The sequence below is a fragment of the Haliotis asinina genome, chromosome 2, assembly GCF_037392515.1.
Source record: "Haliotis asinina isolate JCU_RB_2024 chromosome 2, JCU_Hal_asi_v2, whole genome shotgun sequence".
Taxonomy (NCBI): domain Eukaryota; kingdom Metazoa; phylum Mollusca; class Gastropoda; order Lepetellida; family Haliotidae; genus Haliotis; species Haliotis asinina.
The window spans coordinates 29,001,488-29,026,856 of record NC_090281.1 but is presented as its reverse complement, the minus strand read 5'-3'; the positions used below and the strand labels follow the sequence as shown (position 1 = coordinate 29,026,856).

Genomic DNA, 25,369 nt, shown 5'->3' with positions numbered 1-25,369 from the left:
TCCCGGGGTAGAATAGGCCTTCAGCAACCCATGCTTGGTATAAAAGGCGGCTGTGCTTGTCGTAAGAGGCTAATAATGGGATCGGGTAGTCAGGCTCGCTGACTTGGTCGACACGTCATTGGTTCCCAATTGGGCAGATCGATGCTCATGTTGTTGATCACTGGATTGTCGGTCCAGTCTCGATTATTTACAGACCGCCGCCATATAGCTGGAATATTGCTAAGTGCGGCGTAAAACTTAACTCACCCTCACCCATCGTCCGTGAATTCGTATGTTCATCCGTTCATTTATCTAGTCTTTTCTTCGTTTCATTCATTCATTCGGGCACTATGTGGTGTAAGATGGACCCGTGTGCTGCGATATCAAGTATATCTGTCACATGCATTCCCACGTGATGTACTCAAGTCACAAGTATGTGTAATATTGGACGTAATCCACGTGACGTAATCTACAATCAAATCAGGTGTAATGATGGACGTAGTCAAATCTAATGTTTATTGCAACAAGTAAAACTATTTGATCCGGGTAAGAATTGATCTTCGGTAACCCATGCTTGTCGAAAGAGGCGACTAACCGAATTGAATGCTCAGGCTCGCCGACTTGGTTGACACATATCATCGTATTCCATTTGCATAGATCGATGCTCAAGCTGTTGATCACTGGACTGCCTGGTTCAAACAATCCAGTGATCAACAGCAGGAGCATCGAACTACGATGTGATACGATGAAATGTATCGGCCAAGACGGCGGGCCCGATTGACGTCAAATATAGGTTCCTGAAGGTCATTTCTGACCTTCAGAGACTAAACGTTAGTTTAGCACATGATAGCCTCTCATTTCATTCGTCCATGGAAATCAATCCTCACGTCTGTCACTTCACACCTAGAATAGCGCTTATCGTCTCTGAATATGTATAATTTTGATAGTAACTAACAAACCCATTTAAATTTAAAAGGAGCTCCGAGGAGATCAGAGATTCAGAACCTGGAAAGGAAATCTAGACTTGTTCCATTGCTGTTTTCAGCAATGCAAGGAGGGCCACGCAGAAAGGAAAATAATGTGCTTCAGGGACTTTGAGATAGACAGTTCAAACACGTGTATTACAGAAGACTCCGGGCATTCCATGATCTACATCTTGTGTCTGTATGTCAGTAGAATGCAGACGTCTGTATCTCGTCATAACTCGACCATCTGTCGAGGTCAACCACAATGTGTGTGGGAGTCGAAAACGATTTGTCATACAGTCGCCGATGTATTGTAAGACCCGTACGTCAGTCGACTGATAGAGGCTAGCTCGCTATATTTATATACCAAGAAGAAACATTGTCTTTAAATAACTCCCTTTTCCGCTCCGGATGTAAATGGGACCATGTTATTTCCACAATGAGACTGGCCACACACCTGGTTTGCGGGCCGAGGCAGGATATTCAGTTCATAACTCTAGTGTTATTACATCAACAATATGTTCAAAGAAATTCAATTATCTTTCCCCTCGGCTTACAATCAGCCAACCTGACCCCCCAGCCGGCTGACGGGAATCTGCCGGCCATGTGGACGGACGATCGTGTATTTTCAGCACATCCATCTTCTACTGAACTGCAGTCCGACAACTGAGCCGCAAAGGCTGAGCTGCAGAAACCGGAAGTGAGTTCAGACTATACAATATACCTCCATGGACCTCCGCATTGTGACTGACTGACAGTTTGTCCAAGTCATGTTGACAGGTTAACAGGTGTTTAAGCCGCCGTGACATATTCAGATGTTCATTCTGACAGGCTGACAGATGTATGACCTGTTACGACGGACTGTGGAGACGCGTGTTTGACGGCTCTTGGTTTTTTGTTGTTGTTTTTTGTTTTGTTTTGGGGTTGTTTTTTTTTTGGGGGGGGGGGTGTTTTTCTTTTTGTTTGTTTGTCTTTTTAGGTGTTGATGTTTTGTTTCATAACGGCGATAGCGCGTCCACGTCTCTCCTAAATTTTAGGGTTCCATACTTCTTGTATTCTGCCTATCATTCTACACCGCGTCCATTCACCAATGTGCAAGAGGATATTTTCTTTCTTATCTTACCTCACACATTAATGTCGCTTTCTGATTGGCTAAGCGCTATTCTATTATTTTCAATGTTCCCATCCTACAGGCTGTATTATGTATTATTTCCAGTGTACACCACTGGGAATTCCGAAGTCTTCTGGTGCTTCATGGTAGTACTTCTTTGTCTCGAATAACATTAAATCACCCATCAAGCACGGAATCGCCTCCTCGCATTCAAGAGGTGCTTCAAACAGTTCAAAATTAAGATTTAGGTGTTCGGTAAGATAAATACGTTGTTCACTGGTCGCGAGGGGGCCATGGGCTCATGTACCCTCGAGGTGTGTTTATGTTCTCCGAGCCCGCAGGGTACATGAGCCCATGGCCCCCTCGCGACAAGCGAACAACTTATTATGTCTATCGCATTCCATGGAGTAGCGACTGAGCTACACTGTCCAAATCTTTTGAGCTTCCATCTTGGTATCTGGAAGATATCTTGTGTATCTGATCTAAAAGAACGAGATGGTTTGTACACATTGATGAGTTCACACAAGTACTCAGGTACCGTTCCATTTACACACTGATGTGCAATGGAGAGAAGTAGCATGATAAACAACCTCGGAAATGTATAAGTGAATAAGATAATTGGGGCAGATACAGGACAAGTACTGGGAGTGAAAGTGAGGAAACAGGAAGAAAAATACAGGAGAGGGGGGAAGTGTAGATGGCACAGGGACGAATATGGGGGGAAGGGGGGTGGGCGTCTTGGTTGTTTCGTTAAACCATTTTCGAAACTGTCTTATCAGATTTTGAGTTTTCCTGCATAGAAAAGCCGTTAGAGTGTCTCTGATTCCCCAGTGCGAAAACAGAGAGTACTGTCAGATATGTACAGGATATATTCAATGTAAAGTGAAAGGTTACGTTATCCGAATGAGTGAAACATAATTAACGCAACATGTTTTCACTGTCTGAACTTGTGAGAATGTTAATGAAGCATATGACTTTATGGCTAACAACTCTACTTATTGCACAGAGATACGTTTCGGTATAGAGTTTTACATGCTCTGTGCAATAACCTCAAAGTTGTTATGCATAAAGTCGTATGTTTCATTACTGATTCAAACACATCGAGATTGCTGATCAAAGAATCGAAGAGAACGTTGCAGGATTTTTATGCTTTTAAGATGCATAATTAAAAGGTTTAAAGGATATGATATAGAGAAGCCAAGCGACCCTCTCAATCGTCAGTCCACCCTCCCGCTTTTCTGCCAGCCTTCTTAAATAAACCTTTAACACGTCCCATCAAACCTCCCAACGTTCCATCAACCTTCAGCTTTCTGAATCTTCCATCAACACTTTCAACGTTCCGTCAACACTTTCAGTTATATATCAACATTCATCCTGCCCAATTAGGTTTGTCCATGTTCCATCAATACTCCCAATCTTCTATGAACCGTCGTTGTGTTAGACCACCTTCAAGAACCCCATATCTAATCAATACATTTACCGTTACAAAAGCCTTCTGCATCATCCATTGAATGTCTCAGTCCGCCCTTTTAACCCGTCACACAAGTTATGATTGTCTATTTAACCTACACACAGGTACACAGAGCGACCTAGTCTTCAGTAAATTACCACTCCCGATAGCCCATCAATCCTCTTAACGTTTCATCAACCGTCTTTAGGCCTCTCAACGTTCAATCAACCTCCCAACTTTGCAACAATTATCTCAGCTATCGAACATCCTATCAACCATTAGAATGTTCCTTGAAGACCCTCGATCAACACTACATTGACCCTGTCACCTATCACTCATCCTATCAACCATCTGAATGTTCCCTCAAGACTCTCGATCAACACGCCATCAATCCTCTCAGCTATCAATCATCCCATCAACCATCTGAATGTAAAGTTCCTTGGAACGCCTCAACCATCCAGCAAACCTCTCAGCTTCTAGTCATCCTATAAACCTGAATAAATGCCACGTTTTATGCGTTCATGTTCGTCCAACTTGTCTATGAACCATCTGAAGGTTCACATGTCACTCATCATTCCATCACTGAACCATCACTCTTCTACATGTGCCAACAATCTTCAATACCCACCAACATCAACCACCCAGGAACCACTGAACCATCACTCTTCTACATATTATGAGAACAGCTTAATCCGCGATCCTTCAACAATCTTCAATGCCCACCAACGCCAACCGCCCAGGAGCCACTGAACCATCACTATACTACATGTACCAACAGTTTAATCCACGATCCTTCAACCCTCTTCAATACCAACCAACGTCAAGCACCCAGGAACCACTGAACAGCTATTACGAACAAATGTGTTTATTCGTGTGGAATTCTTGCATGACAAAGATTATAACTAACAACTAAGTTCTACACAGCGTAGCTACCATACCGTTGCTCGGTATAGATTCTTTTTATTGATATAACGCATGTTAACAGCTGGCATTTTTTGTTCGCACGGGTATCTTCAATTGTATCTAACAAGACAAATGTTTCTTCACCAAGTCAGAGTTCCAGTGAATATGCCACAGGGAATATGCATAAGAAAATATCTTATTCACCCTTGGAAACAGCACGACACTAAAACAGTGATAATAATTTCAGAAATGTTACCGAAAATGAAAATTGCCAGAACAATTTGAATCCGATTTACAAAATGCCTTTTAGACACTGGTGAGATGCAACATCTGTTATATTTGGAAAGACAGTGTCTTAGTAAAGTACAGATTCTATTACTTTTGCTGGGTTGAGTGCTATCCGTAATTCGAACCCTCACCCTCAGAGTCAGGCACCTAATCGCCAGCACACAAAGCCAGCCGTCTAACCCACTCAGCCACCGTGGATTCCACAAAATATGAAGTCGGATAAATGGTAAGACTTTGTATACCCTTCTCGTAAGTGTAAATGTGCACGTCTCTCATGCTACACAGTGCCATTTAGAAAGTGGTCAAATGTAATATATGTCATATTTGAGGTCACAATTTCTTAGGTAAGTACAGAATTTTTAATAAAAATGTGTAATCCCAAACATAACACATATATAATCAAGTGCCGAGTAAGCCTGTTTCTTGGACATAAGTGATGTAAAGTGATGATTAAGTGTGTTCAAAATGTTCGTCATGTCAGTCATATTAACCAGTGTAAAATCAGCAATTGTGCAGAAGTCCAAAACGTCCAGAGAATATGCGAAACGTCTGATTATATTCCTCCCCCGTTTATACATATTCCCTATGACATATTTACATGACTTGGGCGTCGATATGTTACGACTCCTTTGTTTAAATTCCTGAAAATGAAACTAAATTCATATAAAAATCTACGCCATACTCTTTAGGCAGGTCCACGTCTACAAGCTCGCAATGTTCTATCATATTCTTCCACAAAATGACTTCTAGGATTCTAGGCATTCTAGGAGTTGAAGAGAAGAAGAATGGGGACTAGTTTTATGAATGTATATCGTCCTCATTCTGTATAGGCGACATTTCGACAATGGCCATGTTAATCAAGTTAAGAATCTATGTCGAAACGTCGCCTATACAAAATTAAGAAGATGTATATTCATAAAAATAGTCCTCATTCTTCTTCCTCAAATTGTTTACTGTAATTTCCATATATTCTTACAGTATATATATCCTACCAATTCTCGTTAGTATTCTTACAGTACTCACTGTACACGTCCACGTTTCTTACAGTATAAATCTATACTCTCGTAGTGCTAGTCTATATTCTCACATTAATACAAAGAACACAAAGGAATCAGCGACAGTGAGATATCGTAATAAAAATCAACTTTTGTAATATTTACATACATAGTTCAAAACAACCAAGACAGTCATATAAAATACACAGTCATCCAAGCACGTGCACCTACACACGAGATCCGACAGACATGTATCTATTCATGATTTACTGTTATATTTTCTAGTATGGCTTTCTTGTATTGTTTATCTATCTTGACACTGAAAACATTCTAAGTTACAACAGTTTCAAGATCTACGAGAACAGACATTCAACAGGTAAAGGCAGCATATCTGCTTCAGACAAACGTTTACAACCGAAAACGTCATGACATTGTCTCACAATGAAACGTAGGGCGTCACAATAATGTCTCTTCGCGGCGACGTTACGTTTCCGCTACGCTAGACTGTTCCACCACGTTATTTATTACGTCATTACATTGTCTAGCAATATCGACGTTCCTACGTCATGACGTAATAATGGCGACGTTAATACATTTCACAGCTAATACGTGGTTACGTAGTCTCTCAAAGTCGACATCTTTACTCGTCACAATCTTTTGCCGAGCCCGTGCCACGGCACTCCTTTGTCTCATAACATCCATATTACGATAAGGACGCCCAGTGCATTATTACGATGACCATTAAGCGTAAAAGCAGTTGTAACGAGGCACATCTACACCAGGCCCTAGATTTTCGAAGCTCTGTTAGCGCTAAGATAGTCGTAAGTTAATGTTAATGTAAGGCACATACAACTGTCTTAGCGCTAGTGTAGATGTTCCCTAACCAGCAGATATATATTAGCTAATATATTCTTGGACGTATCTGTTAGGTATTGGCTTTATGATCGTTGCCATAGTTACGTAAGATATATTTCCATACAGACCATATTATCATGGTTATGTGAGATATATTTCCACATAGAGCTCATAATCACAGTTAATAAGGTAGAATATATTCTCATGTAGACCACATTACAGTAGCTACGTGGAATATATTTCAACATAGACCTCGTCACAATATAGGATATGATTTCCACACACACAAGGCTGCCATGGTTACGCAGAATTATTACCACATAGACCTAATTACCATAATTACGTCGGATATATTTCCACACAGACCATAGCGTCATGGTTACGTGAATATATTTCCACACAGACCATAGCGTCATGGTTACGTGAATATATTTCCACACAGAAGCAACCGTGGCTTTTGTCAAGTTTTTGAAATAGAAAACATAATTATTAACGCTTATTTTTATGAGATTTCATTTTTTCGACACTTGCGTTTCTTTTGCTGTTCGGGATGTTTAACTTCATGAAGGAGCATTATCTGTAAACGTAGGCGAAGTTAAAGTCACAGGACTGTTATGTTACGACTGAAAATAGCGCAACGATGAGGGACGATATCGCGATTGATTTTCGCCAACCGTCATACATATGTGGAACTATCCCTATTTTATAATTAATCAGATATGTAACATTAAAGAAAACAAGCTTTACATCTCACACAAGGGTTGATTGGTAAGTACTGAGCCTCCAACAGCAAGCATCGTTTAAGGTGAAATTTTCTGGTGTGGAAATTACTCGATGAAATGACGTTATTTTCTTTAAAAAAAGCTCAAATGGGCTTTTTTTCTCACAAATCCCTAAACTAAGTAAAACAGTTTGTGAAATTGCTGTGATAAAGTACTTTCAGACAAGGGCTTAGGGACCGGCCATTCCTTATTTCTTGAGAGGTTGGGGCGGAATTGGGTTGGGGGTGGTGTGGGTAGGGTGCGTGGGATTTTGTATGGAGAGTATACATTTTTTACGTACAGCTGCAGAACCTGACGTATTCAGCTAAACCTATTAGCCTGAATACTATTTTTTCAAAAAGCATCTTGCAGAAGTGTATCTTTGTGGCTTAAATGTTATCATTATTTAACGGTCGGGAGCATAATTATTTTTTCAAGCATCTAATGTGCCAACGTTTTTTTTTCCATGAAATCCCAGGTGCCCTAACACATGTGAAGATATGAGAATAGCACTACGTATGAATGTGCCTTTAAACGCCACTGTAACGTAGAGGGCAGCACCAGACAGCTATGTTTATCAATCAACCCCGTACTGAGTATCACTTGAAACTCTCTGGACCAGTTCTGGACTGCCAGATTACGACAACACCGAAAGCACATCAAGACTTGCCGATTTTTCGTGTATTATCTGAGGCACTGGGTCATGTTTACATAGTCTGAGGAGTAAAAGTAACTATACCGCCCTGTTGTCGTTATCATACGAGTTATTTCCAGTTGCAAATATACTATATTTAGCAAGCTCACATGTGAAATATATTTCATTTTAATTCACTTTAAATTTAGTCATCACTCGAAAATATCTCTGCTCAGTTTTATTTCTGAATTATATCTTAAATTTCGTTTTAAGGATTTTTTAAATCCATACATTACACTACTGCTGGCGGTTATTCTACAAGTGTTAAATTTGGGGCTTTTACACAAATTTACATTTTATAAGTGGTCATTTGAAGGATATTTATTTCCACAAAATTTCCACAAAAATATATTTCACAAAATTTCACTAACAGTTGCAAATATTATTGATGTTTAAATAAACATGCTCAAAGTAAAAGGTGTCATTTAAAAGTTTCGTGCTTCTAAACAAACTGCTATATTTTCGTTTGTCCCTCATTTCAGTCCCAACCGACATGGCGATTAAGATAAGTATTTCCAAACCGACGGAGTTTGGTTTAATGGGTTCCACTATATCAGATAGATCGGATAAAACATATTGAATATACTGGCATTGAAGATACAGCACACCTGATATATCTGTCAGTACACAAGCAATATGTCTGTTGCATGAGTAACACATTCGATTTTCCTGAGAAATAAAGCTCGATCCGAGAACACTCTCGGACCGTCCGTGAAAAGGCACATGACATGGACGAACAGTGGTCTGTACAGGGGTTCGTGTGTCTGTACTACAGAACATAGTATGTATGTACAGGGACAGTTTGTCTACACTGGAAGAAGCGTATCTGTACGGACCACCAAACAGCCATCTTCTTCCGTTAGATGCTGCTGACGTCACATCCGGGATGAACATACCAAGCACGCTGAACACTTCCGGTGTTGAAAAGGTAGAGCACATAAGCTTGGAGTGTCCAGTCACTCAAGTGCTTAAATGGTCTACATTCACCAGAAAACAGCAGCGTAAATGTTAACATCACGTCAATATGTACATAGCGTTAGTGTCAAGGTCACGTCAATGTTCACACGACGTCAGGATGAGAGCCAAGTCAGTATGGACAGCACATTGTCACCACAACTTCAGTGTCAACACCACGTCATCTTCATCGTTAGTAGTTTCCCCGGCCACGTCTTTTCCCGTTGTTTCGGCAGGTACCTGTTGACAAGATATATACTGTAGGTGGGCAATACAGTGTGTTCTAACTAGTCAGTGAACACACACAGGTGGGATTTAGTCAGTTTAATACTAGTATGTCTGAGTGGGGTATTCATGCTAACTGCGGCATGGTATCACAGTGAGCACAATAAAACCGGCTTATGTCTGGGCTACTACAAGCAGTCACACACGCATGCACGTCGTCATACGAGCGAAATATTCTATGTTAAATACTACGCTAAATCTCTTTTCAACTCACCTCACTATTATTCCTGGTACTATAGTAAAACAACTACTACTCCTGTTCCTGCTACTAATAGTGCTACTATTCTGCTGCTACTAGTACTGATACTATTACTACTACTGCTGCTGCTACTACTACAGATACTGATGCTACTACAACTACTACTTCTGCTCCTACTACTACTGCTGCTGCCGCTACGACTGTTACAATTACTGCTGCCGTTACTGATTAATACTGCTACTACTACTGCTACAACAACAACTACTATCACTAGCACTACACTACTACTACTACAGACCAGTGAAGGTCCGGGGTAGAATTGCCTTCAGCAACCCACGCTTGCTACAAAAGGCGACTATGCTTAACGCAAGAGGCGATTAACGGGATCGGGTGGTCAGAGTCGCTGACTTGGTTGACACATGTCATCGGTTCCCAGTTGCACAGACCGATGCTCATGCTGTTGATCACTGGACTGGTCCAGACTAGGTTACAGACCGCTGTCACATAGCTGGAATATTGCTGCTTGCGGCGTAAAATTAAACTCACTCACAACTACTGCTGCTGCTACTCACATCCTTCTAATCTCTCTTCCAGCAGTGAGATCTGTTCACTCAGTGAAGCTATCCTGTCCAATGGGATGGAGCCACGCTTGTCATAGGCCGGGTGAAACCTTATGGGGTCAGGCGTTGTTGTGGTGGGAGGTGGCCTGGTAGCTGACTTCAGCTCGTGCATAGTCACCATGGCTTCATGGTAGTGGTCAGCCAGGTAGGACACATTCCCCATCAAGAAATTCTGAAAGAGGACAGCAAGTTATTCCATGGAAACAGGACATCCTTCAAACACCCTCGCGACCCCTGAAGATGCGAAATGGAATTGATCTTCAGCAACTCATGTTTGTTGTAAGAGGCTCGGGTGGTTAGGCCTGCTGACTTTTCTGACACATGATATCGTTCACAACGTTTGTAGGCACATGACCATACTGCTGACCACTAGCTATATATTATATATATAGATTGTCTGGTCAAGATTCGAATGTTTACAGACTGCCCCTACATAGCTGGAATATTGCTGTGTGCGGCGTAAGACTAAACTCACTCACTCACTCACTCACACCCACCCACTCACTCACTCACTCACTCCATGTGTCAGTGGCTACCTTTTCATCTTCGAGATTCTTCACCTTGACCATGAGGCTGCTGATGGTCTTCTTCATCTCCTTGTACTCCGACATGCAGGAGATGCACACTGAAACAACAGTCACGGATTGTCACAAAGTGTCACGTTGACACAGGTATTGAGTTAGTATTGGTTCAAGTTAGTACTATTAGTCTTCAGTAACCCATGCGTGTCGTAAGAGGCGACTGTGCTTGTCGTAACAGACGACTATGCTTGTCGTAATGCGCGACTAACGGGATCGGGTGGTCAGGCTAGCTCACTTTCTTGACACGTCATCATATCTCAACGATGCTCAACGATGTTGATCAGTGGATTGTCCGGTCCAGTTTCGAGTGTTTATAGACTGCCACCATACAGCTGGAATATTGCTGAATGCGAAGTTAAACAAGAAGCCAACTGACCCAGATATTCAAAGTCTCAGATTAACATCATTTTTTCCTGTCATATTAAAAGCCGTAGGCCAATGTCTAAAAAATACAATATCATCATATGCGACAGATGAGTTTGCGTTAATATAGACATTTCGTAAATTTCAGGCTTCTGCAAGAACCTTCGCAACATTTATTAAGCAAACATTTATTCGGTCAAAGGTCATATTCAAAGCATATTCAAGTTTTTGCAATTAAGCCTAAAATATAAATCTTCCACACATCCCTGAGTATAAAATATACATAATCTATCACAGCGGGCAGTGTCCCAGTAGCAATCATTTAAGGATGTGCACCTATTCTAAGTAAACATAAGTTCTGCATTCACAATCCGTAACTTAACTGCTAGGAGTGAGTGAGTATGGCTTTACGCCGCCTTCAGCAATATAGCAGCGTCAAATACCAGAAATGGGGTTCACATGTTGTACCCACGTGGGGAATCGAACTCAAGTCTTCAGAGTGACGAGCGGACGCTTAGGCCAGTAGGCTACCCCACGCCCTTAACAGCCAAGAACATACTGACTGGCCTGGACAGATGTCACACTGATAAAGTCATACATAGCGGCATAACCTATCTACTCACATTTACACGTCACTTTGTCCGGAAGAAGATCGAATCCGTCATGACATCCACACTCGTATCGCCCGGGCAGGTTGTGACAGACCTGTTGACAGTTGTTGGGTGCAGCACACTCGTTGATATCTACAGGTAATCCAGCCAGAGGTATTGTCAAACCATAGCAGATAACCCTATCGACATGTCTACCCCAAGGCGTGTAAACATTTGTGAAAGGGTTCTACACCACGATGTATCTACCTATATTTAAGGTACTTCACCATCAAACCATTTGTAAAAGTACAATGCCATCAAGCTACTTGTAAAGGGACTGCACCACCAATCTATACTTGTGAAGGTACTTCACCTTCAATATCTTTGTAAAGGTAATGTAAAAACCTATTTGCGAACATGCTATTCGCTGTGATGTAACTGATTACACGCTGTTAGCATCAGAGTGATGCAACACGTCATGATCTCATAATCACTGTGGTGTACATACGAATCATCTCGCAGTGATGAAGTAGCACAGATCTCACTGCCATGATGCTTCAGTGATGCAGCATATCTGACTGATATATTTACCCCCTTTGAGGGATACAATACGCTATGATCTCACTATTATATAATTAAGCCCTGACATTTCATTAAACGTTCATATATAGTATACCAACCCTGACACCCGAGAGAACATATAACCTGATGAAACATCCAAACTTTTCCAAATATTTACTCAACTAATTTTACTACCACCACAAATATATCAAACGCTGAGCTTGGTGTACAAATCTCACAGTCCCTGAACCACATTATTGTGCCTAATGACAAGCCTTCTCTGCAGTGCTAAAGCCTTAAATGAAGCAAGTCTAGATTTCCTCAGGTTCAGGTCTGAATATGTGGTATATATATTCAGAGACTAGGCATTGGTCTATTGGTATACATACCCTGGTCACAGCTCTTGCCTGTCCAGCCCTCCGAGCACTCACACGTGTGGGGAGCCGTGCACTGTCCGCCATTGAAGCAGCCACCTTGACAGACCGCTGCAACAAGCAGACACACAGTCAGGAGATACATCGTCAAATACCAACAGCGGTTACTTCACCCTCTCATACTGACGACATTCTGCGTGGGTAACGAAATGCCAGACCGATTTCCTTTGAACTCTGGCGCATGTCACTGAGCTGTTTCCACAACTCAAATCAGACATGCAGCATTTGGATTGGAAACGTATATTACGAAAACCGATACAGCTTCACTTGAGGAAATATTTTCCCAACATCCCCGCCAAGTTGACGCTGGCCCGCCCTGCAGCTGCAGCCATGATAACAGGTCACGTGACACCTGTCACAGTTGACGTAGTTAACATTTTGATGTAATTGCACCTACAATTGCTAGTAGAGTAGTATTAGTGGTGATGGCTGTCACAATGTCAGTATTTACCATGCAGCTTCATTGCTGTGTAGCCTCGATCTGAGCTTCAGCGACTTCCGGTCGCTTATGTCAAAGACGTATAGTATGTATTTACGTGGTTCAGTGTACGTGATGACGGGATCATCGTCCGGCGGAGGAAGGTCGAAACGCTTTCCTTTTGGGCGTAATCAAGCTTTCTGAGGCAAAATGACGTCTGAGACGTCTTTGAAAACAACGTCTGTGTAGACCGAGGGCGACCTTACAAACCGTAACAGTACATCAGTTTTCCAGTCGAAGGAGTTCTTCATATTTAGAAACGTCACCTAAACCGTTTTCCTACTTACGTTTCATGCAGTCTTTGTCTCGCTTTGACTTCCGGCCCCATCCGGGGCAGCAGTCGTGGACACTCTTCGTGCTGATACGGACGTGGAAGATGGTGCGGAACGCTACCGTGTAAGCTAAACTGTAGCAGAAGATGAAACACCATCAGTATCCACGGCATCGTCTATAGTCAACTATTGATCTTGTAAAATTTGTAAACGTACAAACATGCACAGACTGCGTGAATTGACAAGCTGAGACGGTTAGTTACCTTTGTACCTCCATTAATGTGATAATGTTCAACATCCATATTTTACATCCTTAAATTGTAACCCCGTGAAGGTCCGGGTCAGAATGGGTTTTCAGCAACACATGGTGGTCGTATATGACTCGGCTGACACACTGACACATGTCATTATATCCCAGGTACGTAGATCGATGCCCATGCTGTTGATCACTGGATTGTCTGAACCAGACTTAAGCCAGACCACGGCCACATAGCTGAAGTATTGCTAGATATGATGTTGGACTATAACCAAACCAAACGGGACCTTATTTAAGTTCAAAGGATCGATATTTCCGATTAATGATCAGCCCTACCTGTATCGGGGACAGATCCTGTAGTTGTCACACATGCCCATAGTCTGGCGGTACATGGGTCGGATGTAGCTCTGCCGCACGGGGATAGGTTGCGCCATTTGACGGTGATGAACACACACGTGACGCCTGTGAATGGAGACAAAGGTTTAACGCATTATTCAGACAGTTAGTTGTTTGACTAATATAAAATGGGGGTTAGAGGGTTGAGCTGAATTTTAGGCTTGTGGCAATATTCCTGCAATATTACGGCGAGGAACACCAGAATTGGGCTTAACACTTTCTACCCATGAGAGAAATTGAACTCGGGTCTTCAGCGTGAAGAGCGAACGCTATAACAACTAGGCTATCCCATCGCTCCCTTCAGATCATGTGCGCATGCATGAAATCGAAACTGAATTTCGAGGTCATTTTGAGCGAACGCTGTAATAACACAGAAGCATCACAGGTACACAGTACTTCTGTAGTGACTGCTTGGGGTCTAGGAGTTTCGAGTTTGTGACCGAGTATTGTGTTACCTGAAGGAGGAGTAACCCAAAGACAATGCAAGGTGAACACGTCCCCCTTTTCACTTAACTTTGAGCAAGTGGAAAGAACTGAGAGAGAAACAAGATCTCAAGAATTTCAGATTGTTGTTTAACAAAGAAGAACGTGGTACCTTCAATCACTGAGAAAAACACACAGTACAAGACAGCGACATGACACCGTGACCGAAGCATACTACAAGATGACGGTGATATGACAATGTGGGCGACACACAGTGCAAGATGACGGTGATATGACAACGTGGGCGACACACAGTACAAGATGACTATGATATGACAACGTGGGCGACACACAGCACAAGATGGCGGTGATATGGCAACGTGGCCGACACACAACACAAGCTGACGATATTATGACAGTATTACCTTGTACTATGTAGCCTGCAAGTTTTCATGATTATTGTCACCTTGTTCTGTGTGTTGCGCCCACCATCACCATTATCGTCATCAACTTGTTCGGAGTGCGCACCATCGTTCCCACCACACAGTGCAAGATTTGACGATAATAGCAATGATATGCGCGTCATAGAGAACAAGACCACGTGTCATTGTTACACATCACATTGAAACAGTGACCTCTGAACCCAAAGAGTCACATGCAGTGCCCGTATGAGAACACCTAAACACACACGGAAATAATATATCAAAACTTCTTTGGATATTATTCCCCTCTGAAGCAATCGTACCATGTATCGCAAGTTGCTACTGCAAAAATTCCACACACTTGAACTAACAAGTCAAGCATGTTTGAAGCAATGAAATGAATCTCTTTATAAGCATATGTTTTTGTTAGGCTGTGTTATGAGAACTCCCCAGTGTGGAGACGGCCGGCTTCTTCTCTCCCAGAAACAGGAAGGTTTGTGCTTATAGTTTCCTGCCGAGGTGAGGGTCGTGCTGATGCTGCAGTTTTTCACGCTAAATATGCCTCCAGGCTGTTTTTATTTCCATTGTTTTAGCTAATAAACCGCTGTGAGGAGTCTGGCACCCCATCATACAAGCATTCCCCCGCAGGATACATTGAGTGTAGCAAGTTCATCATGGGTTTGTAGAGCAGAGATTAGTGTAGGTACACTCACATCACCCATACGTCAACACCTGTCTGTTGCAAACAGTTAGTCATCACCTGTCTGTTACATATAGTAAGTCGTCACCTGTCTTTCACATACGATAAGTCGACCATCACCTTCCTGTTACATACAGTAAGTCATCACCTGTCTGTAAGAACATACATAACTGATGTCATCACTTGTCAATAGGACTGTGCACACAAGTCATCAACTGTCTGTTACATACAGTAAGTCATCACTTCTTTCACATACAGTAAGTCATCACTTGTCTGTTACATACATTAAGTCATCAACTTTCAATAAACGCATGTCAAGTCAAAGCATTGAGTACACAACAGTCTCGTTTGCTGCTGACTGGGTTGCGTCTTAAGCTTATTGCGCAACTTAGTACGATAACCAGATTTAATCAGATTTTGAGAGCATTTGACGTATAACTATTAAGTTTTATTTCATTCATCTAATCACCCGTATATTGCAATAGTATGTTTCTTCTAATCTTTGCCAACATGTAATGCAGCGTGCTCTGAACTCTGACAAACGGAAATCTGGGTGTTGTGGAACTATTAAAATGAGCCGTTAGAAAGATGTGACCCTCAGGTACGGACCTGATATTATGTCACTCAGATTGAACGTTACAGAAATACACTTAATAGGCGCAAAGAACACATAACGGGTGTAACCAGTGAGCCAGATGCATTGAGGATCATCGTTCGACCTCTTCAAACAAAGGCCGTCTGCGACGTCATAGTTAAGGTCATGTTGCCTAAACCTCGACATTAAACAGAATACAGAAATACGTTTTCATTCAATTTTGAAAGTAAGCATAATTTTCTGCTGAAACAAGGAAATGGAATTGAAGGTGACCATAGTTGTTTGTAGTGTCTCTTTTCACTCTCATACGAGAAAATTCGAACCGGCCGAAAAGGAGAGCATTGTGTGAACTGGTTCATGAGACTCATGTTTCAGTTTTACAGGATGCCATTACTTGTCTATCACCTGTCCTGTCTGTAAGGGTGCATATACAGTACGTCATCACCTGTCTGTAAGAGCACACGTAAAGGAAGCCATTACCGGTCTATCACCTGTCCTGTCTGTAAGGGCGTATATACAGTAAGTCATCTCCTGTCTGTAAAAGCGTGCATATAGTAAGTCATCACCTGTCTGTAAGAGCGTACATGCAGTTATTAATCACCTGTCTGTGAGAGCGTACATACAGTAAATCATCACCTGTCTGTAAGAGCGTACATACAGTTATTAATCACATGTCTGTGAGAGCGTACAAAGAGTAAATCATCACCTGTGTGTAAGAGTGTACATACATTAAGGTATCCTCTGTCTGTAAGAGAGAACACACAGTAAATCATGACCCGTCTGTAAGAGAGAACACACAGTAAGTCATGACCCGTCTGTAAGAGAGACCCACAGTAAGTCATGACCCGTCTGTAAGAGAGAACCCACAGTAAGTCATGACCCGTCTGTAAGAGAGAACCCACAGTAAGTCATGACCCGTCTGTAAGAGAGAACCCACAGTAAGTCATGACCCGTCTGTAAGAGAGAACCCACAGTAAGTCATGACCCGTCTGTAAGAGAGAACCCACAGTAAGTCATGACCCATCTGTAAGAGAGAACACACAGTAAGTCATGACCCGTCTGTAAGAGAGTACAAACATCGTACACCTGTCTGTCACCTGTCTGTAAGTATGTTCACACAGTAAATCATCACCTGTCTGTAAGAGTGTACATACGCTAATTCATCACCTCTCTGTAAGAGCGTACACACGGTAAGCCATCACCTGTCTGTAAGAATGTACGTACGCTAATTCATCACCTCTCTGTAAGAGTGTACATGCAGTAAATTATCGCTTGTCTGTAAGTGTATATATATTTGGAGCCATCACTTGTTTGTAAAATAATACGTACCGTACGTCACCACGTGTTTGTACACGTCATCATCATTACGTCGGGATGGTTATCAATTTACCATCACGCCTACATCAGAAAATTCATAAAAGCAATTGGCGAAATGATTTCCTCAGCAACACGCCATCCAATTACTTCAGAAAGAAGAGAAAGGATCAGTTCCCTATCCATTTGTTCTGTGAAGCCCCAGACACATTCTTCAGGATAAGTTCAAGCCTCAGTTTCACAAGCCTCGTATAAGCAGTACTATGTGCGTGTTCAAACTGCAGGTCTTTGTTTGACAATCAGCCTACGATCTTAATTACACCACAGTGTTGCCTGTAGACTTTTTAGCCTCTAAAAGCATCGCGAGCCACGGGATCTATTTTCCGCCGATGAAATCATACCTAGGTGGGTCGAGATCTCCTCAGATTTGATGTAATGAAGAAAGGGAGGAGACAAGCTTTTATATGCAGATAAAGATGATTGCGACTTGGCCGGTCAGTGTCTCACAAGTGGTGATGTTGAAACATTTGAAAACGTCGAGCCCGAATTGTTTCGCGGTGTCGCATTGAAGAGAGTTTGCCATGAAATAGACTGACGTGATATCATGGAGAGAACAGGCGGTAACGGTTAGTGACTCACAGTTTTCACGGCTTAAAGTATTTTATGTTCGTCCTTATTGAGTGGTCGAAAACTCACTTCGGTCTGAGCAGATATTCATGAAACAAATGACGACGACGAGAATGATGATGATGATGATGATGATGATGATGATGATGATGATGATGATGGTGGTGGTGGTGGTGGTGGTGGTGGTGGTGGTGGTGGTGGTGGTGACGACGACGACGACGATGATTACATCAACAACAATCATGATGAAATATCACGGGACTGAAACTGGTTTCACGCATTGTACCCATGTGGGAAAAGGAACCCGGTTCTTGTGAACGCTTTAACCACTAGGCTACCCCAACATCCGGTGGTCAGACTGACTGACGTGGTTGACACGTCATCGTAACCCATTTACATAGAATGATGTCCATGATGCCAATCACTCGATTGTCTGATCTAAGCTCAATTCTTCACAGGTCACAGGCCACAGGCCACAGGCCACAGGCCACAGGCCACAAACCACAAACACGGTCGCTATCAGTGTCAATCAGTTACCCCGACGGCGAGGTCACTGTAAATACCCCTCTAAAACTACACACTCATTTAAAAGCATTGAATGTATCTTCACTATAACGCATAGATGTCACACAGCTGAATTCTAAATTAAGAAGCTACTTCTTCAGAAGCTCGCATATATATAATATCTTGACTTTTCTATTTCGAACCAAATCCCCAGGATTAGTTCAGGTAACTAACCGAATTTCTACCCAAAACCAAACACTGCATATTGCTCTGATTACGACAGTCCAGCTGGGGAAACCGTTTATTTATGTGTATAAACAGGGCAGGAAAGTTCCAATCAGACACAACATCCCGGTGTCGCTCAGGGCGCAGGGCTTTGAAGTGCTTCTGTCTGCCACTTTGAAGCCGCGTAAAACTACATGAAATGGATGAAAATGTTGTGCGCCTCTGACACAAACAGTGGGTAACACATTCGGATCATGGGGTAAATATACCGTCAACAGCGAAACCACATCCGTTAACACAATATGTCTTCTAATGGGCACTCCCCGTATCCAGAGAGAAGGAAGGGCTTTTAAATTTCTAAAACACCATCATTTCAAAACAACGTTATACTATTAAACCACTGTGGACACCAGATATCACGGGTGCCGGTGTACATCAAAAACATAGTTCGGTTTCTCAGAGGCACTTCACACGTCACAAATGTTTAGTTTCGCGTCCGATACACATCAGATATGTAGTACCGTGCTGACAAAACCTCCCTATATACAACACATTTGTAGTTCAGTGTTTGGGGAACCCCCTGTATGCATTAGATATGTAGTTTCGTGTTGGGAACCCAGCTACAGTGGAAGCTGTCTAAACCGGCACTCATTAGGCCTGAAGAAATATTCCGGTTAAGACAATGTGCCAGATTGCAAAGCTGATCATAAATGTACAAGCCAAGAGAGGGACTGAGATTTCATGCCTATGTTGACAACTTGTCGGATTGGATAGATGCCGGTTTTGACAGCTTCCACTGTATATATAACATATATGTACTTCACAGAAACTCCCTATATACAGCAGATATGTAGTTCCGTGCTGAGAAAACCTTCCTATATACAACAGGTATGTAGTTCCGTGTTGACAGAATCTCCCTCTATACAACAGATATCCCATGTAGTTCCGTGTTGGGGAATCTAGAGCCCGCGAAACACATGTATACACTAAGAGAGATTTCCCAGCCTCGTAATGTTATTAATGTGCTGCTCCAGTGAACCGAGTTACCCTTTGTATGCGAAAATAAACTGGCGGGCGAAGGGAAGTATACACTTGAAGATTAGATTGGGCAAAAATATGACAAACGTCCTCAAAACGACGCTGGACTGAAACCTGACTCTGGAACATTTTAATACATCACAAACAAACTATCACACCCATATCATATCTAACCCCATCAATAAGCGTTTATTTATATTTTTAGCTTTACAGACTTTCACTTCAACTTCGCATGCAGGTGTCCCGTTTAGACTTTAATCTCTGAAAATTGTATTATCTTTCTAGACACAAGAAAGTATATTTACATTGAGAAGAAACCCAAGTGAGATGGTAGATGAGCCAGTGAAAATCCTGACTATTCATTACGACTGTAACAGTTTAATAAGGATTGAACCAGTTGCAATATGGTTATTGAAGTCTGGTTCATGGCCTATGTGATAGACATACGCTGAAGGACTGTTGACTGTTGTCGGCAAGGATACTACACATAACATGAGTGAGTGAGTGAGTGAGTGAGTGAGTGAGTGAGTGAGTGAGTGACACCAGAAATGGGTTTCACATAATGTACCCATGTGGGGAATCGAACCCGTGTCTTCGGCCTGACGAGCAAACGCTTAAGCTACTAGGCTACCCAACAGCGTATTATACAGAAACGTACCCTAATAAAAATCAGAATACAGAAAGGAAACCTAGTCGAAATCCGAATACAGAAACGTACCCTAGTAGAAGTCAGAATGCATAAACGTACCCTAACAAAAATCAGAATACAGAAACGCACCCTAGTCGAAATCAGAATACAGAAACGTACACAAGGGTGAGTCGATTTCGCATTGTGGCATACTGTTGCCTCACATGCGTTTTATATGAAAGAAGCACATACCTAACGAATATTTCGCGATGCACAGTACAGCAAGCAGTCAGTTGAACGGGAACAGCTACACATGGTTTTGGTGTGGGGTTGGGGAATATGACTCGTCACCCTTTCAGGGTATCGGGTACGTTTCTGCATTTTCACTTTGTTTGGGGTACATGTGTCCATGTGTACAGAAACGTATCTGGGGTACAGATCTATACTTCTTGTATCGACAACTACCCCTTCAGCAGGACAGAAATTCTGTATTTCAGTAAGTTTCCTTGTTAGTCATACAAGCCCTGTATGATTTCTACAGCTTCTGAAAAAAATCTTAGTGCACCTTTTCATTATATCTCATTTTTCACTTTGAACGTTTTTTTCTGTAAAATATGTTCATTTTAGAGACTAGTTGTTAGTCTATGATCTTCCCACAAGCAAACTAATGAGACACATAATGTTAATCTAAATGACAAAATTTGAAGTCCACTTTCAATTATTTTAATCTTCATCATGACTTTCTACTGTGGCCTATGACCTTTCACTGCGGGAGGAACGTGGGATCTCCGTTAAAGACGGCTTCGCCATAATGGCCTTTTCCAGCGGAGAGTAAGTGTGAAATATCTGTACGAGAGTATTTCTTCTCACATTAGGTGTCGACCTTACAAGAAGGTCATCCGCCATTAGGAGGTCAGTGTATCAAAACTACGTACACCAGGGGAAATGTCACGCTGTCCTTTGATCAGAAACAGTAGCAAGGATCAGCCAAAACTAACATTGGCGTCTACTTAAGTGTGTGTACCCGGGCTATAAGCGTCGACTGTAGACAAATGTTATCACGTGGATGAAGTCAAAGGTGCTGCTCGTATACGCTCCGGATTTGTGTTGATAAAGACAGGGCTTTTAATACCATGTTATCTTAAAGTTAGGCAATAATTTCTCTAGTAAAGCTAGGTGATAATGTGTTTATTAAAGTGGAGCAATACCGTCTTTTACAAAGTGAGAAGCTACTGTCTTTAGTAAAGCGAGGCTATAATGTCTGCATTAAAAGTGAGTCAAAGCTTTATTTAGTAAAGGGGAGGAATTTCGTCTTTAGTAAAGAGAGGCAATAGTGTCTGTCTTTAGTGTGGTGAGACTCTCTTTCTTTGTGCCTCTTTTAGCAATATCATGATAAGGGATACCAGATATGGGTACACACATTGTACCCACGTGGGGAATAGAACCCGGACCTTCATCTTGGTTAAACAAGGCTACCATAACGCACACCCTTTAAAATTGGGATCATACCGTCAATAAAGTACAGTGAGCCTGGGACTCTTTAGTGAAGAGATTCGATTCCGTTTAAGCTGGATAAAGACAATACAGTTTTCACTTAAGTAGGACAGTACCTACGCAGCACGAAGCGAGACAACAACGTATTTAGTACCTTGAGATAACACGGTCGTACAGTCAGAAAATACCGTGATTGCTTATAGTCAGAGAATATCGCATGTCAGTAAAGAAAGACTATAGCTTGTCACAATTAAGTCGAACAATGGCATGTCTCTGTAAAGTAAGACAATAGCGTTTCACAGTTTACTCAGACAATAGCGTATCTCATTTAAATCAGATCATGTTATTGTCAGTTAGGTCCGACAATGGAGTGAATTACAAAAATACAGTGTGTAAACTGAGACAACATATCCTCTCACTGAATCAGGGAATATCGGGTTCGTTCAGTTCAAAATTTAGGATCGCCTTGTGTCTGGTGGTACCTTGTCAGCAGTGCCCCACAAGCTGCAGTCAGTAGGCCACGTGGAATAGTTCCGATACTTGGAGGAGGTCACAGGTCACATTTCACATGGGGGTAATAATACGTGACACTAGACACCCACGAGTTGCCCCCCTTTGTTATCCAGGCTAATTACTGGAAGGATATCTGTCCGGGTCAGGGAGTGAACAGCGGCCACAAATACCAACACTCAGAACAGGGGGAGACAACTCAGCAACCAACCTCCAGCCAGTGCAAGTTGAAGGTTACCCAAACTTCTCTCCATTGACTTCTATAGTAACGTTATATTTTTCAATGAACCAAAACCCTGAACGGCTGATACATGTACGTATGTGCATAGTCTGGTCGTAGCGAAACAATAAAAATGTTAAATGTGCCGGCCAACACTGGATGTACCTTTTCCGAGTACCGGAAGCTAAAGGGACCAACCCCAGTTCAGCACAAAACGTCGACTGCTTGAACATACTTGTGGTCACAAGAATCAGTACAAGTCATCATGTAAAAAGATAGCTCTAAATATTTTAAAATATGATCAGTTTTAATTACTGGGTGGATGTACATAATAAATGCACAAAACATTTAAACACAATCACAGCTGTCAGATGACAGTATGTATGTCTCATAGTCCCTGAACCACATTATATTCCCCACTGCCTAACCCTCCCTGGAATTCTATAGTCCTACATTATTTTCTAGATTTCCTCAGGTTGGTGAATCTCTGGTCTCCTTGGGGCTCCTTTTTCTGTTTAAATGGGTTAGTTTGTTACTAACGAAATTATATGTTCAGAGACTAAGCGTTGAGCTCGTAAAAAGTTAAGTTTTTGAGTTGGTGTAGTATAGCTCTTACAATGAATATGTTGTTGAAAGAGTCTGTTGAAAGAGCGCCAAAAGGTACACAAGTGCAAGAGTGTTGGATTTTAAAAAATAAATATTACAGCTTAATGATTTAAGCAACACAATATCTAGGCTCCATTCGAAATCCCTGGCCCCATCCCCTATCCCACCCAGGAGTAGCCTAGTGACCAAAGCGTTCCCTTGCAAACCCGAGGACCGGGGTTCGATTCCCCAGATGGGTACATTGCGGGAAGCCCACTTCTGGGGTCCACCGTCATGATACTGCTTGAATATTGCTAAAAGCGGCCTAAAACTGAACTCACTCACTATCCCATCCCCTACCAGAAGTATCAATTGATTTGAGATTCAAAAACATATTGAAGTCTCTGCTGTATAATGTGTGGAGTGTGTATGTTGTATAACTGTCAGACGAAACACTGCAATATTCAGTATTCACTGAAACACGTTTTACTATTCACAGTTGCACTATTCACCAGAATCTGAAACAATGTAGCAAGTAGCTGCGATGTATGCAAAGCTGTATTTGGTGTTGTGTATCTTACTGTCTTGTATAGGCAGAGAGTACAATTATTGTAATAATGCTAGTATGTATCAATATATCGTAATGGTGGGTGTACAAAGCAGTGAGGATAACTAAAATAAAATGTTAATATCTAAAGTTATTGTTTAATCATATTTAGACACCCGGTGGTTATGGTTCTTTTGTGAAGACTATGAGAATAATTACTTATACTAACACTTAGTTTTTAAACATTCTTTGGCTTTTTCAAAAGAATCTTTACTTCTCTGCAGTTTTAAGAAATACAGCCTAAGCTAACTGATTCAGTTCGACACCTGTCTATACTTTCTGAAACTAACGGCTATAGTCTCTGAAATGAACATATTTCATACAAAATAAAAAATAAATTTAACATTACAAATACAATTAAAACGAGCCCAGGGTATTTTCGTTTTCAGAAACGCTGTAATCTAGACTTGCCACAAATTCTAGACTTGCATGGGCTGCATTGGGTATATTTGTTTCAGGGTCTGTATGACAGGCTCTAATGCTTTCTGAAAAAATAAGTCTTGAAAAATATACTCCACCTTCATGGCGCATGTCTGTAGGTTACTGAAGAAAGGTTGTGTATATAGCTGGTGTTTCTAGATGATGCGAGACTGTAGTGTGTAGAATTAGTGTGTATAGATTTGTTTCGATGTATAACAGTCCACGTTTGTCGCTTCAGGTTGTAGCTAATCTCTTCCGGATGACACATGCGTTGTTTAGACAGAAGTGCATCTCGTTTTTCGCTGTGATACTGTAGATTGTCACATGCGCCATCTGCATCTGATTCGGAAATGATGCTTTGATAAACTGGAAGCACATTTATATTCCACTATGTGCAGTGTTGATGGTACACGATGTCACAGTCGTGTTTCTCATCATCCCGAACCACACTCCACCCCCCTGCATCATCCCCACTCCCAAACCGACTCGTACTTTATCCCATGGAATCCCCCTATCCAAACCCCCAACCCAGCACACAGCACCTCTGCACCCACCAACTCCCTTCTCAGGACCAAAAGCCCCTGTAACAAGCAACCCCCTTCCCCCCCCCCCCCCCCCCCCCCCACCCAAAAAACAAAAAAACAACAACAAAAAACAACAAAAAACACCATGGACTGTTTAACAACCCCACCACCTCCCCTACACCAACACCACACACACACACACGCACGCACGCACGTACGCACCACACACTTTCACAGCACCACTAGCAAACCCAATACCCGGGACGCCCACAGCCCCAAAAAACCTACACATGCAAGAAGCCCCAACGATCAGACTGCAAACACCCGCACAAACTGCACCTAACCTCAAATCCCCAACTAATCACAGCACCTCTGCCCGACACCCCAAGCACCCTTTAGCACCACCGTGTTAATGATATACATGTAACTGCGGCCTACATGTCCCCGACCCTAGCGGGATGGTGCATAGAAAGTCAGTAGTTTCCTGTTTTCGGTGTGAGCAGGTTGTTACTATAGGAAACCCCACTCTCAAGGTGTTTGCTC

General features: G+C 42.1%; 1 protein-coding gene across 1 annotated transcript in view; it reads right to left on the bottom strand.

The window, feature by feature from the left end:
• Nucleotides 1-8,295: 8,295 nt before the first annotated feature.
• The window catches only part of LOC137273538 (epidermal growth factor-like protein 7), a 36,608-nt gene continuing 19,534 nt past the window's right edge, over nucleotides 8,296-25,369 (bottom strand). Inside the window, exons 2-8 of the mRNA XM_067806274.1 lie at nucleotides 13,931-14,056; nucleotides 13,354-13,472; nucleotides 12,544-12,639; nucleotides 11,627-11,746; nucleotides 10,596-10,684; nucleotides 10,012-10,231; nucleotides 8,296-9,195 (exon numbers count right to left, since the gene is read on the bottom strand). Of these exons, the coding sequence (XP_067662375.1) occupies nucleotides 9,149-9,195; nucleotides 10,012-10,231; nucleotides 10,596-10,684; nucleotides 11,627-11,746; nucleotides 12,544-12,639; nucleotides 13,354-13,472; nucleotides 13,931-14,056 (817 nt within the window). The 3' untranslated portion in view covers nucleotides 8,296-9,148. The remainder of the gene's footprint in view (nucleotides 9,196-10,011; nucleotides 10,232-10,595; nucleotides 10,685-11,626; nucleotides 11,747-12,543; nucleotides 12,640-13,353; nucleotides 13,473-13,930; nucleotides 14,057-25,369) is intronic.